General features: G+C 51.2%; 2 protein-coding genes across 2 annotated transcripts; one reads left to right on the top strand and one right to left on the bottom strand.

The window, feature by feature from the left end:
- Nucleotides 1-226: 226 nt before the first annotated feature.
- On the bottom strand, nt 227-4,521 carry LOC133355750 (ferritin heavy chain B-like). The gene is made up of 4 exons (XM_061573065.1): nt 4,289-4,521; nt 1,171-1,317; nt 828-953; nt 227-601 (listed from the first exon to the last, which is right to left on the bottom strand). The coding sequence occupies exons 1-4, from the start codon at nt 4,388-4,390 to the stop codon at nt 452-454; spliced, it is 525 nt and encodes a 174-aa protein (XP_061429049.1). The 5' UTR covers nt 4,391-4,521; the 3' UTR covers nt 227-451.
- Nucleotides 4,522-10,637: 6,116 nt separating this feature from the next.
- Nucleotides 10,638-14,035, top strand: LOC133355746 (ferritin heavy chain B-like). Its single transcript, XM_061573062.1, has 4 exons — nt 10,638-10,874; nt 12,285-12,431; nt 12,642-12,767; nt 13,006-14,035. Exons 1-4 carry the CDS (start codon nt 10,773-10,775, stop codon nt 13,156-13,158), a joined length of 528 nt encoding a protein of 175 aa, XP_061429046.1. The 5' UTR covers nt 10,638-10,772; the 3' UTR covers nt 13,159-14,035.
- Nucleotides 14,036-15,900: the final 1,865 nt, after the last annotated feature.

The raw sequence follows: 15,900 nt of genomic DNA on the forward strand, positions 1-15,900 counted from the left end.
GCAGGATGAAATGTAATTTGGTGGGTTTTTGTGCAGTCATTGGTGACCCAACAGACCAACTCACGACACTTGAGCACCGTTTCATGACAAGCGGCTGTCTGAATGCAAATCTACGATTTCAGCAGAATGTTTAGTTTTGTGCTCTGTCAAAGCCACCTCAAGGTGTTCATGAAGCCCCAACGCAAACCAGGGACGAGTTTCAGACCACGAAAAATGCTCGGCACAATTTGAATGCTCAGAATTTTTATTCTCACTACGAGGTTTCACTTGTTCATGCAAAGACAATGACAGCATTCAGATGTTATCCACAACCTCCCCACCAAAGGAGTACATCAACCGTGGAGAGAACCGAACTTTAGAAGGACCCTGCACACTTCGCCAGCGAGGAAGAAACTACGGATTATAAGGAGCAGCTGGCGTGCGCGACTTCGTGTCGATGGGAGGACACAGTTTAGCTGCTCAGGGTCATCTTGTCGAAGAGGTACTCTCCCATGCCAGACTGTGGCACGCCCAGGCGCTTGAGGTTGGTGACGTGGTCCCCAAGCTGCTTGATGGACTCCACCTGCTCCTCCAGGAACTTGCTCTCCAGGAAGTCGCACAGCTGTGGACACAACAACAGCAACATCAGCCATGGCTTCATTGGCCAGGGAGACGTTTCATGGGGTGCGGTGGTCGCTCAAAGTGACCGGCGACTTTGCGGCGACAGCCACGGACTTGGGACAGTGTGGCTGTGGGACCGAGCGGGGGGACAGCTTCGTGGCGAGAGAGCCGCGGGTTCTGAGAGCGACCGTAGGGTGCTTGGGACCCGAGCCACCGAACGTACGAACCTGCGGGTCGTTCTTCTCACTGGCCAGAGCGTGGAGATCCAGCAGGGACTGGTTCACGGTCTTCTCCAGCTGCAGGGCGAGCTGCATGGCCTCCAGGCCACTGCCCCACTCGTCACGCTCCGGCTTCTGCTCCCACACGGACGGACAGTCACGGGAAACTTAATACAGCGAACGAGATAAGACGGATTCACAGCCTCCGGTCGACCCACCAACACGTGACACAAAGGCCCCCGGGGCGGAGACGAACAGAGACGGTGACGCTACTGGCACACCGCGGATCGCCCCTCCAAGGCTCCGACCTCGCCACCCCCAGTCCACCTCCCCACCAGTCCACCCCCCGTACCTTGATGTCCTGGAGCACGGCGCGCCCGCCGCGCTTGTTCTGGTACTCGAGCAGCTTCTCGGCGTGTTCGCGCTCCTCGTGCGACAGATCCTTGAAGAACTTGTGGAAGTGCTTCAGGGCCACGTCATCGCGGTCGAAGTAGCTCGCCTGCGGTTCGCACAAAGAGCGGCGACGGTGAGGCCGGAATCACACTCGCGGCACTGCTCTACCCACTGCTGGATGGACTCAGAGTCGCCACCATCCATCGCGGTCTCACAACGCAACAATCCACGCAGCGGCTGCGCGCGATGCGACGGATGCGTCGATGCGTGCGAGGTGTGTGCGCGCGTGGCTGTCCGCCAGGCTGCACGCGGCTTGTTGCGAGCGACGTTCAACTCGTCACTCGCCACCGACGGTAGCAGCCGTGGCCGGGACTCAAACTCACGTGGCCAGGTTCACGGCGCAGCGCGCTAACCACTGCGCCACCGCTCCCGCCCGTCACGAGGCACTAAATAAATAATAAACTCGGCGGCCGCTCCCCGCGTCACGTGACGATGTTTTGTGATTTTTGGAAATTTATCGATTTTCGATGAGAACGAGGTGCGCATTTGTGTCCTTCGTTCACATAAAGTCCTGGTCACAAAAGCAAAGTTTGTGGGAAATAATAATAACCAGTCTCTCTACCTTTGAGGCATAAGCAATTAGAACACAACACTACCCAGCAGCAACAATCGTGTGACGTAGCGGCGATACTTTTAGCATTTGTCAGTCCCTCCAGAAAAACGCGATTATGCGATCGCAAGATTCCACGCAAAATCAGCCAAAGTCCGCATATTTATGCGGGGGGCGCGTTTTTTCAAATACGCCGCACTTTCGCCGCATAAATTGCAGATTTCCGCGCGCAAGATATGCGGGCTTGCATGATTTCATAATCCCCGCATTTTCGTTGCAAAAAGTCACATATATCTTAGCGGAAAGTTGAAAAATGTTGCGTTTACTTCACACAAGCGCAGCCATTTCCCCTGTTGCCATGGGAACGTTATGAAGTGTTAGAGGCTACGTAGTTAGTTTTATTCAGGAGTTTATGCAACTTTACAGTTGTAAGATTGCACTTTTTTGTTAGTAGTATGTACATTTACATTACTGTAAGACTGTACTGTTACTGTATTGCTTACGTTACTGTGCACTGAAAACACTTATTTTAACAGAAGATGTCTGTTTTGTATAGCTACCTCTGTAAAACAGGAGGCACACATTTTATTTTTTAATATTTTATTTATTCATTTTTACAGAAGTTGTAGCATATTTATTTTGTAAAGCTACAGAACTTGTTCGACTCAATGTTTTGTAAGTTTGAGCCATCTGTTTGTTAAGGTCTGAAATAAAACAAGATGAGAACTTAAATATTCCCAGCACTTTCTGTGATGTAGTATGCTTGCTTATCATAGGAAGTAATAAGAAATGACTCTTTACATTAAAGTAGTAGCCTAGTGAATAGGGTGTTGGGGGAATCACTTTTTTTTCTCTTTTTCATCAAACCGCAGTTTTTGCAAGTTCCCGCAATTTTATCGCATAAAATTGCATAAATATCCCGCATATTCCATCGCATTTTTTAAGAAAACGTGCCGCATAATCAACGATTTTTGCCCGCAACAATCACCAAAAAACTCCGCGTTTTTCTGGAGGGACTGATTTGTGGTCGCAGCGGCCTCGACTGGCTGGAATGGGCCAAGTGAACTCGTTCTCACGGACACAACAACAACACAAACAACACGGAGACGACAACAACACAAACAACACGGAGACGACAACAACACAAACACGGAGACGACAACAACACGGAGACGACAACAACACGGAGACGACAACAACACGGAGACGACAACACGGAGACGACAACAACACAAACAACACGGAGACGACAACAACACAAACAACACGGAGACGACAACAACACAAACAACACGGAGACGACAACAACACAAACAACACGGAGACGACAACAACACAAACAACACGGAGACGACAACAACACAAACAACACGGAGACGACAACAACACAAACAACACGGAGACGACAACAACACAAACAACACGGAGACGACAACAACACAAACAACACGGAGACGACAACAACACAAACAACACGGAGACGACAACAACACAAACAACACGGAGACGACAACAACACAAACAACACGGAGACGACAACAACACAAACAACACGGAGACGACAACAACACAAACAACACGGAGACGACAACAACACAAACAACACGGAGACGACAACAACACAAACAACACGGAAACGACAACAACACAAACAACACGGAAACAACAACAACAACACGGAGACGACAACAACACGGAGACAACAACAACACGGAGACAACAACAACACGGAGACAACAACAACACGGAGACAACAACAACAACACGGAGACAACAACAACACGGAGACAACAACACGGAGACAACAACAACACAAACAACACGGAGACAACAACAACACGGAGACAACAACAACACGGAGACAACAACAACACAAACAACACGGAGACAACAACAACACGGAGACAACAACAACACGGAGACAACAACACAACAACACGGAGACGACAACAACACAAACAACAACAACACGGAGACGACAACAACACAAACAACAACAACACGGAGACGACAACAACACGGAGACGACAACAACACGGAGACGACAACACGGAGACAACAACAACACAAACAACACGGAGACGACAACAACACGGAGACAACAACAAAATGTCGCGGGCCTTCGTCAATCCACTCCCCACGCAGTGTCGGGGTTTGCTTGACCATACTTCACCACGCTGGTCAATGCGGGTTGGCGAAGGGGTGGGGGAGGAGGAGGCGGGAAGGGTTCGGGGTTGAGGAGGAGCGCTCAGAGGAGAGGCGACGAGAGGCGACTCCCCCGGAGAGAGCGCGGGGAGAGGAGGAGGCGGCGGATGGCTCCGTGGAGTTCACCGCGGGAGACCCAACAGAGCCGTGGACATCCCCGCGGGTGGAGGACACCGCGAGCAGTCGCCTCGCTCAGCGCAGGAGGTGACACGGCGAGAGGGGAGTGCGCGGGACGAGGCGCGACTCGGAGGTGTGAGCTCACCAGGGACAGGTAGACGTAGGAGGCGTAGAGCTCCTGGTTGACCTGGCGGTTGATGGCTGCCTCCACCTCCTGGCTGAAGTTCTGACGGATCTGGGACGTCATGTTGTAGTTGGTGTTGTGGTAGTTGGTAACGTTTGAGAGTTAAGTGAGAAGACACAGGGGGTGAGTTCTGTTCAAGCACTGTTGAAGCAAGAACCGCGTCCTGTGTGAGCTCCAGAGACTGTGAGCACTGCTGCCGGGCTCCGCCCTTTATAGGCGCGAGCGGCGCGCGCCATTGGTCGGCTCCAGCCCCCCCCCTCGCCCTCCCCCTCGCCCTCCCCCCCCGCCCTCACCTGCGGGGGCGGTGGGCGGGGCCCAGGTGAGCCCGTGGGGTGAGCGGCCTCGGCCAATCGGCTGCTCCGAACTCCGTGTGTCCAGGTGTGTGGTGGTGGGGGGGGTACACTCGGGGTGTTTGGTGGAAACGTCGATTGTTGTCACAACGCTCAACCGTCGGAGTGAAAAACATTGATGTTTTGTAGTTGTATGTACTGTGTGTTGAACTTCTTTCGCACCGTACGCAGTCAACTAAGGGTCCAGGTGACCGTTGGAAAAGAGGCAGTGCTGTTTCATGAACCTCAACGAGGGTTTAACACCTGGTTAATCGAAGTTCCACGCACTAACTTGGCTCAGCGTTGCTGTTCCACTTTAAAAAAGACACGTTCTGAGCACAAATTATTGTTATTTGCGAGCGCTTGGGTGACTGCACCAATTCCTGCCCACCCGAGTGCCTTTTCATCGTCGACACAGGCGAGGCACAAAGGTACAGTAGCTGGCATTCGTTAGTCGCGTCCAGAATCCGATTGGTCAATTGGATGGTCAACTGGTCAAGAAACCTTTTACAAACCTGGTTTGTCCATATGATTGATTGTCCTCGATATTTCCCATTATTCTGTTTCCACGGGTGTTAATGAGCGGTTTTAATCAGTGCGATCGGAGTCTAGAGGGTTAATACTTCTTCTATTCAGTTATATTAGGAGCGTGATATACTGTTGTGTTGCAGGATCGTGAGAGATGGCTCCGGCTTGGTAGAGGATTTGAGGTAGCAGTAGATAGATGATGGTGAAGGGTTAGACAATGTTACATGGTGGCACGTGCAGGGCAATGACAATGGCTGTCGTGTGAATGGCAGTGCAGTTGGCGGTGTTGCCGCAGCGTCCCCACTGCGGTGAAACTTGTGGGTGGCCGAGAGCCGCCGGGGTTCAACGCTTCCCCGTAAAACGACACCAACAGCGACATTCACACCACGCGACTTGACCCGCTGCGCGTGACTCATCAATGCTGCGGCAGCATGAGTTGGCAAAATGTGCACATTTTTTTTTATAATAATCACCCATAGTCTGTCCACTGCTGGATGAACTTTTCCCCAAAGTCGTCGACGTCCCTCACAGTCCTGCGACGTGGCGACCTAACAACGCGCTCCCGCACGCGAGCCGATGGCTCCGTCTCTGTGCTGGGGTCTTCCCCTCGGCAGAGTTCCCACCTTTGGCTGTCGTTCCATCTCCAGTCTCGGCCCTCGTCGGCTGTGCCCTGCCCAAGTAATGAATGTTCGTTTTTGTTATTTAGGCCTCGGTTTGTGAGCGCTTGGACGACTGCATTGATTTACACGGATTCGGTTTGACTCGGTTTGGTCTACAAATAATCGGCACTAAGGTAACTTTATTCCACCGGTCTTCTACAGAATCGGGTCGATTGTTCTTGTCCACGGGTCACAGGAGACATCGAGACAACCGAAGGTGCCAAAACTTTAGTTGTACCGATGTATTTATACGGCTGAGAGTGAATCACTTGATAACCTCTCTTATTTAAAATGGATATCACGTGATTCACTGTTGTTGATTTTTGTGTTGAGTTTGTCCTTCCTTCCAGCAACCTCCGATTAGCACCGTTGGCTCCGTGCGGTGCGAAAAAAGTTCACACGTACAATCGTCATTGCTATTGCTCTAACTTGCGGTTGGGTCTCCGGTAATTTTACTTGATCTCATTTCTGCCTCTAATCGCAATTCGAAAACGAGTTAGGCCATTGTGTGCTGGCGTGGAGCCACGGTTCAAAAAGCCCCTGGCTCTCGTATAAACATAATATTATAGTGTAAACAAAAACTTTGCTCTTTTTCACCAATGTTTTTAAGGATGGTGGCAAGTGTTGTCTTATTAAACTATGCCTTTAAAACTGAAAACGACTTACCTGCAGTACCTTTATTTAAATACACTGTCCAAAAAATAATTTACACCCCTGTCAATCATCGTGTGAACACACTTTGTAAACAGTACACAACATAGTACACGTTTTCAATGCGCTGTTCATATTGTAACAAGCGTTTATACCAATGTTACTCTACAGAGTAGTGGGTCGCCGCTCCTCTTGTCCGCATTGACACGAGCGGTCAGTGTCCTCCTCGTCGCTCTTCTTCTTCTACCGCTGCCACCGCGAGTTGTCCCCGTGAGTGTCGCTCGCTGGTGCCTCCACTCGTGGTGACGCCGCCGTCTACCAGGCCGACCAGAGCCGGGTTATCCGAGTAGCAGAGGTAGCTACTACATATGTGGTAGCTACTACATATGTGTACCACATATGTAGTAGCTACATGTGTAGTAGCTACGGGCCCCGCACTTTCAAGGGGCCTGCGCTAAATGCTTTCAAGCTATAAATTCCGGTTCAGTGATTCTGCACTTGCGTTATTACTATAGTACTATACCGCCTTCAACTTTTATGAACGACTGGGTGTTTACACAGTTAGCGATTTGTCGTATTATCTGGCTTTATAGCAAATGAAAAAGATACAATTACTTTACTATGCAAGTTAACAATTTGTGTTTGAATAATTAGGTGTTTTTTTTTATTTAGGGCCCTTTTATAACAAATCCTACAGGCCCCGCACTCGCTTCATCCGGCACTGCCGGCAACCTATCCATTTGGGATGACACGAAGCGACATCGTCCCCCTGCCTGTGACAACCGATACAGACTTGTGGGGCGATAATAAGGGCGCAGAGGCCCACGTGGGTTCTCCGTGGTAGTTCTCTCTCTCGACGTGACCCATCGCGCGGTAGAAACTCCTTCGTCGCCCTCTGAAATGGCCGACAATCGTCGGTCAAATGTGGCGAGCAACGTTGGGCCGAGACGAACAACACGAAAGTCACCAACACCTTCGAGTGCCGCCCAAGGGAGAATAAATGAATGAAAGATGAAACTTTTTTTTTTTAAGGGGGCACGACCGCAACCCCGCGGCAACTCATTAACCATTTACGTCTCGTCAGCACAGCCCCGTATAAACCTATACTCTTTGGTTCCTTCGGTAAAGTCGCGTAGGTATAAATAAAATAAAATAAACCTGTCGTTGTCGCGGGTGGGATGTGCGCGTGTGGCCAATGGGGCACGGCGAGCAGCGGTCGCTGCGGGCACTGAACTGCCCCTAAAACAGCGCGCCCATTGCTTCACCTGGCGCCGCGTGGAATGCCACCCGACCTGACCGTGGTGGCTCCGGGTGTCGTCAGCAAAACGAAGCAACACTCAAACCGCCTGACGCATTCATTCTAGATTTGAAGCTTTCGTGACTGCAAGGATTCATACTCTTAGTTTTTTCGGTAAAGTCACGTAGGTAGAAAAGATGAAATTAAAATGAATAAAAATAAAATAATAAAAATCACGACGTTTCGGAGGCAACACAAGTCTCCCCGTCATCAGGTGGGACCGTCACAGCCAGATTTGCTGTATCAAGTGACGCAGGGATTACATCTTGGAATCCATCATGGAATCCCAGCCTCACTTGATACAGCAAATCTGGCTGTGACGGTCCCACCTGATGACGGAGACTTGTGTTGCCTCCGAAACGTCGTGATTTTTATTATTTTATTTTTATTAATTTTAATTTCATTTTTTTCCGCCTGACGCACCCAACCTGTCAGCCAAGCCTCGACCAGCCAGTCGGACTCTAAGCTGTCACCCCCACTCGGTTTAGAACCCCGTGTTCTTACACAGGGAGATTTGAGTTTTCAGGTCCATACGGCGTAAGTCGTTTCAATACGGGCAATTTCTTTAATCTATTTGTGTTGCTCAGTATGCACGTTGAGATGTGTAAGGGGCACGTGGTGACCAGTAAGGTCTGGATTGTTCTGCAGTAAGGGGTAGGGTACTGAGATAAGGGGTTGACAGGCATGCGGACAACGTGGTGTTACAGGCTATAAACATGTTCGAGTGCATGTTGTTATACTCGACATCGCATTATGTATTCTAAATTACAATGTGTCGATCAGTGGTTCTTAACCGGGGGGTCCAGGCACGCTCTGGGGGTGCAAGACACGGCCAGAAAGTAAATCATCCAAACACAATTTTAAGCACGGGCACATGAGCACAACAACTCTGTTTCGTCAATCCCCATTGTATTTATTAACATTGGTTCTCAATCGTATAACACATTATTGGGGTGCAAGGCTGCAGTAAATGTTAAGAACCACTTGTAGAGACTTCCACAATACATTAACTTTAAAAAAGCTACGCCGCAAACGAGACAGGGCAGTGCGGACGAGACGGCGAGACAAAATAGAGCAGCACATACGACGGTACAAATTAGAACTTTCACAATAATATGAGATTTGTACAAATGAAATATAATTGACAAGCGAGACAGTACAAATATGACAGAAGTACACAGGGAGAGTACAGGCCAGAGTACAAACTGGATTAAAACGAGAGTGGACATCTGTGAAAAGCTTTATAGCTCATCGGATTCCTCCAGTATGAATACATATTCTGAATGAGACAGTACTGTACAAGCCATACAAGACAAACGAGGTGGCATTTACAAAACATCAACGAGACAGGCAATCCCAACAAGATGCGCAGCACAAACTACAGAGTGCACATCGGAAAATACACACGAGACAACTTACAAAACAGTACACGCGACACAGTACAACTAATGGACAGGACACAGACACACACGCCCCTGTAATGAAGTATAGTCCGCGCCAGGCAGGTGTAACACATGAGACAGCACAGAGAGAGAGAGACAGCATGCACCAGACAAACGATACAAACGAGGCAGCAGGCCTACACACGGGCAGCACAAACGAGGCAGCGCTGTGGACAGGGCGGGGACGAGAAGGGAAGTGCGTACGTGACCAGGGGCACGGCACGGCGCAGCAGCAGTAGCAACGATCCACGTCACCTGAGCGTCACGTTAAGCAATATCACCCGTGTGTTGCTGCAGCTGGGCAAGCTGGCGACAATGAGTCCTCACCTGGCCACGGGCACAGGGATATGGGCAAGACACGCGGGATGGATGATCTATCGGCAACCGTCGACTTTTTGACAGCAAGCGACATCGATGTCAGATCTGTCATGGGTGTCGATCCCTTCGATGAGATTCGGACCATCGAAGTGTTCCGTTCCAACGTTTCGATTTCCGCGGTGGTGTTGGTGTTTAAGGTCTTAGATGGAAATAAAAACCGGGCCCTCTCCAAACGTGGTCGCTCGGCGTCTCTGCCACGGTTCGGGTTAAAGGTCACGCCGTTGCCTTCGGATATTCCGCGTACACCATTCCGTGTACCGACATGTTTAGATGGAAGACTTCATGCAGCGGTTGAGTGTTGACACTTCAACAACCGCCTCCATTTTAATTGTTACTCTCGGCTCGCTTGACATCAACCATTTTCTATGACGACAAACATTTCTCTTTACTGTAAATAGTTCATAAAACAAAACATTTTTAATATTCTGGTTTACTGTACAATACGTGGAAGTTGTCACTCAAAACACGGAGTGTTTGACGTGCCGCACACACGTAAGCACCCGAACCGCGGATCTCTCCTCACCCCTTGCTCGCATTTTTCCGTTCCTTTTCTATAATTTCCCGTTCTTTATCCGCTCTCTTCCCCTTCCCAGTCTTATTTCTCTATTCCTTGCATTACGTCTTCGACTCGACTCCCCTTCCCGTGGTGTTGCCGCAGGTACAAAGTTGCTGATATCCGCTCTTCTGCGCCTCATGATGATGCGAAATAAATCATCAGCAGTCGATAGACCATGGATCCCAGAGCGCTCTGTGCCAACTCATGGCGACTCAGCTCGTGGAAGCGAAGATTCCAGAGATGCCCGAGTTGTCAGTGTGAAAGCAGATCGTAAGTTACGCGATCCCTACGTCCACTCGACACCACGGTGGTATCATCTCGCCTCAGCAGCACGGCAAGCGCGATGATGCGTCACCCATCGCAGATTAATATTTCACGTCCCGTGTCCAGGCGACGAACGTCCACGGCGGGGAAGGAGGCAGCCGTCCGGCCAATGGCGAGCGCCGTCCGTCTTTAAAAGTCGCAGCTTCTCCTCCACCGCTCACAGTCTCTGGAGCTCACACAGGACGCGGTTCTTGCTTCAACAGTGCTTGAACAGAACTCACCCCCTGTGTCTTCTCACTTAACTCTCAAACGTTACCAACTACCACAACACCAACTACAACATGACGTCCCAGATCCGTCAGAACTTCAGCCAGGAGGTGGAGGCAGCCATCAACCGCCAGGTCAACCAGGAGCTCTACGCCTCCTACGTCTACCTGTCCCTGGTGAGTGCCGCTGCCTCGAGGCCATCGGGCCCGCACGTCACCACCATCATCACCATCATCGGTCATACTCTTAGGTTTTTTCCGTAAAGTCACTTTGGTAAAAATAAAAAATAATATTAATTCTATTATTTTTATTATGTATTTTTTATTTTTACCGACGTGACTTTACGGATAAAACCTAAGAGTATGAATCCTTGCAGTCACGAAAGCTTCAAATCTAGAATCATCGGTCATGTTCGATCCACGGCTGGATGAAGGCCTCCCCAGGCCGTTGCTGCATCTCTCACGAGATGCAGCAACAGATGCGACGAGGCCGGCTCGTGCGCAGGTGCGAGGCAGCACCTGCGCACGCGCCGCCTTCACCGCTCCGTCTCCAGCGTGGACGTCCTCCGAGACGCGTCCCCCCTCGCTACTTTGGCTGCCTCTCCGTCGTTACTCTCCACCGCCGTCCATCGTCCCATCTCGCGCCCTGCCCTCGAAGCCCTCGAAGCCCTCGTGTCCCAGCAGCCAGTTCGACGCCTCTGGCTGGTGCACGTTCTCTCATCCGCGCGTTCCTCTTTCTGAGTCGCTGGCGTTCCAAGCATGACCATCCCCATGCTCATTTCGAGATTCTGTTCCAGTTTCCCTGTCACTGTGAAAGTTTCTGTTCCATGTTGGGAGCATGTGATACGTACTGTGCCGATGAAAAACAAACTTCTTCTGGCACACTGCCATGCAGGCTCTGCACTATTCAGCTCGGTTTCGCAGAGGTCATTAAAAACATCTCTGTTGTGCGTTCTGCCAAGCGGCTCCACGTTGCGCTATCGGGGTTCGTGCCGCAAGACGAGGAGCCCGTCGCGACCCTCCGTGTGGCGAACGGCCCAAGGAAGCGAGTGTCGCAGAGCTACCTCTGAGATCCCTTCACGTGACCTCTGACCCACCGCACAACTAGAGGGGGATTCATCTTCCTTCAGCCCGGCCACCGGGAGTAATGCTCATCGCAAGATGGTCAAAGTGATACATTAAAATTACCAGAGATTGAATTTAGAAAACTTGACCATCACATAATTAGTAGTGAGAATTGGCGGAGGTGTGAATTGCAGATGGATTCGATCCCGCTGTGACAATGAACCCAACATCCTCTGTTTAAGCCAGACCTATAACTCACAGTAACACACAAACTCTGACAGAGAGATACTCATACAACATTTACTGGTGTACACCTTCACAAATATGTACACAATCATGACATCGCGCACAGCTGCTGTGTGGATTGTTGCATGCTGAGACCGTGATGGATGGTTGTGACTTCGTGAGGCATTCATCCAGCAGTGGATAGATCACGGATGGATGAGGACGGTGACGATGACAGGCACAGTGCCGGGAGTGTGCTTCTGGCCTCACTGTCGCTGCTCTTTGTGCGATCCGCAGGCGAGCTACTTCGACCGCGATGACGTGGCCCTGAAGCACTTCCACAAGTTCTTCAAGGATCTGTCGCACGAGGAGCGCGAACACGCCGAGAAGCTGCTCGAGTACCAGAACAAGCGCGGCGGGCGCGCCGTGCTCCAGGACATCAAGGTACGTGTTTATTTGACCGTACTTCACCGCACTCTCGTCTCCTACCTCACGTTTACCGATCGTTCATCCCATTACTCTGCATCTCGTCAGCTCTCCGCCAGCCGCATCTCTCGGTGGGCCGCTCCGAGAGACACCGCGCTTGACACATGAGCCGCCCGGTTGGAAAATCCGGCCACAGACTCTGTACGTCTCATTTCCGTGTGGGAGCAGAAGCCGGAGCGTGACGAGTGGGGCAGTGGCCTGGAGGCCATGCAGCTCGCCCTGCAGCTGGAGAAGACCGTGAACCAGGCCCTGCTGGATCTCCACGCTCTGGCCAGCGAGAAGAAAGACCCGCAGGTTCGTACGTTCGGTGGCTCGGGTCCCAAGCACCCTGCGGTCGCTCTCAGCACCCGCGGCTCTCGCCACGAAGCTGTCTCCCCGGTCGGTCCCACGGCCACACTCCACAACCACGTCGTCCCCAAGTCCATGGCTCTCACCGCCAAGTCGCCGGTCACTTTGAGCGACCACCGCACCCCATGAAACGTCTCCCTGACCAATGAAGCCGTGGCTGATGTTGCTGTTGTTGTGTCCACAGCTGTGCGACTTCCTGGAGCACGAGTTCCTGGAGGAGCAGGTGGAGTCCATCAAGAAGCTTGGGGACCACGTCACCAACCTCAAGCGCCTGGGCGTGCCGCACTCCACGACAGGAGAGTACCTCTTCGACAAGCTCACGCTGGGCAGCAGCTGAGCTGCGTCTCCGTCGCCCCCAGCCTCGCCACGCTCAGCCTCTCTGTACCCCGCGGCGACTCCTCCTTGAGAAATGGCATTTGTCTGTTGGTTAGTTAGTCAGTCAGTCACAGCACTCGCTTGAGTCATGTTCATTGTTCTGTTCACCGCCAAGCAAGCACCACCTATGACCTTTGACCTAGGTCAATAAAACTCACTGAAGGTTTTGAGCTTACTTACCTTAAGGGGTGTTTCAAAAGTCTAAATGCTCTCATTCCATCGCTCTTAACGGTTGAGTTGAGTTAGGAAATGATCAGTAGAATGAAGAAAATGTGGGGGACAAATTTATTATTAGGGGGTGGGGGGGGGGGCTAAAGGCATACAAATTGACAGCAATTTTCTAATGAATAAAAACGAGCACAAGTAGCCTCGACACAAGTGCCCCCTATGTCAGGAGGTTCTCGTGCAGAGACATCTCCGCCTCCGTGGAGGAGTGTGCACCTCCAAATCCATACCCAGAGACGTCCCCGGCACCGTGCCCCGTGCACTCGGCAGCGGCCCGCAGACAAATCCCTCTTCTCCTCGTAGGCGGTCGACGGCCACCTGTCCGATTGTAAAGGCGCATCTTCCTCTTCCTGATGAATGCAACATCGTCACCGGAGCCATAAGCTCGGTCAGAGTCGACCACGGGAAGCTCACGGAGGAGGAGGAGCGCCAAGCGGGCCGGAGCGGCCGCGTCCCTGGCGGGGCGCGGGGCCTCTCTGCGGCGACTCTTCCCGTGGCCTTCACTCTCCGCCTGTGGGCGGTGGCGATGGTCCAACCGGGGTGTGAGTGCGAGGGCCGCCGAGATGGAGCTGCTGTGCTGAGAAGGAGCCTCTAATAAAGTGTGACGAGCATCACCCATCGTCTCGCTCTCATCTTTATACAGAGAGAGATACAGAGTATGCCATTGTTTAGATCCTCACTGCATTTTACGATAACAGGCAACGATCCCCATATCGCCATAACAGACTGTTAGAGCAAGTGCTGTAACCGGGCACCGGTGAAGGCTGGCACAGCACAAGGGGGGGTATGGCCAGCACCACGCCCCAGTGGTGATGTTTACACATCACGCCAGGTACTCATTTGAGGTCACGTCGACCTAGGGAGGCACAGACCAGATTCAGATAATCATCACTGGGGTCGGCCGTGAGCAGGAATTGAACTCAGGGGTGGCTGGGTTCGTTGCGACCGTTGCCCTCCAGCTTGACACAAAACTGAGGTTCACATTTTACCATCCATCATCATCAACTGCATTTAGAACCAGGCAAGAGCCGATGAAGACTCTAAACCACGACCCACTAGGGCATTTACAGGTAAAACGTTGCCAGCAATCGAAGTCATTGGCAACAGTTGCTGCAGTTTCCCCATTACGCACTCCCCCCCCCCCCCGTCACCTGCACTCAAGCGGATTGACGCTCCACGGTGGGAAACTGGGACGGTGGCCGTGGATCAGCCGAGCAGCAGCTCGCCTGGGACTCTCCCCGACTGCTCGCTCGGTGCACTCGGCCTCAAGCCCTTCACTCGAGCGATATGGGAATCTGTCCTGGGTCTCCCCCTAGGTTAACTCGGCCCTAAACAAGTACTGTACCGTGAGAGCGGTGTGTGAACATTGGGATTGAGGAGAGACAAAGGCGGCCAGAGCCGGCATGGTCCTGGCCACACCAAGCCAACTCCCATGTGCCCATCACATCAACAGAATGTAGTGAGTTTATAACACGGCAATGACAACAATAGGAGCACAGTCTTTAGTAAAACATTTTATTTTCTTGCAGCGTTTATGAAGCCAGCCACTCACATGTTCTGATACCGTTTGAATGTAATTTTTTTTGTAATGCTCTCACCTTATCGCACATCACTCCCCGCTTGCTAGCTTAAACGCGACATCGGTCCCGACGCCAATTACGGATGATATAAAATCCTCGCTGTGAAGTCGCACGAAGCCACGACAAAGAAAACGACAAGAGATGTTTCCATGCCAGAGGCCGCGATGGCTGCTCGGGCGCTCCGTACGCGACACTTCAAACCAGTTGGGAGACAAACAGTATTTACACATCTCATCACAAGCAACAGCGAGCCAACTCCTTTCACTCACGAGCCACGAATGGCAATACCATACTCAACCTCTGGTTTCAAGGCTCGTGGCCAACAGTTCACTCTTAGTGAATAATCATGACAATAAAAACACAGCTATCAAACCCAGAGATTTTCTTTTTTAATTTCACAGCTGAGTCATGCAAAAAATAATTGTCAACGACTGCCCCCCCCCACGTTGAATATAATTTTTGTCTGACCCGTCCCCCATCCGATATACCCCCCCCCTCCCACCCCCCCGAAATCATAGTAAACAACCGAGCGAGCACACGCACGCACACCGAATCGAGACGTGAAAAATAACAAACGAAACAGACCAATGTTCGGCATTCAGCCGAAAAGCCCAGAACAAGAATAATAATTACACACACCTCCGCTGAGAGAGCCCTCTCCGTACCCAGACCGCTTTACCTAGCCAGTATAAAATTCCAGAATTCCCAGATTGGAAAGCATTCCTACTTTGAATGATTAGGAATCAACGAGTGGAGGCGGGAGTGGTGGGTGGAGGGTTTATATATATTTAAAAAATCACGCATTAAATAGCAAATTGTGACCACGTAATAATACGTGGTTGCTACAAAATATTGAAAAATTAAAGTTATCTTCATTGTATTGTACTTTGCAAATCCAT

The sequence above is a fragment of the Lethenteron reissneri genome, chromosome 52 (assembly GCF_015708825.2).
Source record: "Lethenteron reissneri isolate LAM-NWPU_2019-01 chromosome 52, ASM1570882v1, whole genome shotgun sequence".
Taxonomy (NCBI): Eukaryota; Metazoa; Chordata; class Hyperoartia; order Petromyzontiformes; family Petromyzontidae; genus Lethenteron; species Lethenteron reissneri.

Coding starts and splice junctions, on each gene's coding strand:
- LOC133355750 (XM_061573065.1), bottom strand. CDS start 4,390: ATGACGTCCCAGATCCGTCAGAACTTCAGCCAGGAGGTGGAGGCAGCC. Junction 1,318..4,288: donor CCTACGTCTACCTGTCCCTG/GTGAGCTCACAC, acceptor TGCGAACCGCAG/GCGAGCTACTTCGACCGCGA. Junction 602..827: donor GTGAGAAGAACGACCCGCAG/GTTCGTACGTTC, acceptor TTGTGTCCACAG/CTGTGCGACTTCCTGGAGAG.
- LOC133355746 (XM_061573062.1), top strand. CDS start 10,773: ATGACGTCCCAGATCCGTCAGAACTTCAGCCAGGAGGTGGAGGCAGCC. Junction 10,875..12,284: donor CCTACGTCTACCTGTCCCTG/GTGAGTGCCGCT, acceptor TGCGATCCGCAG/GCGAGCTACTTCGACCGCGA. Junction 12,432..12,641: donor CCGTGCTCCAGGACATCAAG/GTACGTGTTTAT, acceptor GTGTGGGAGCAG/AAGCCGGAGCGTGACGAGTG.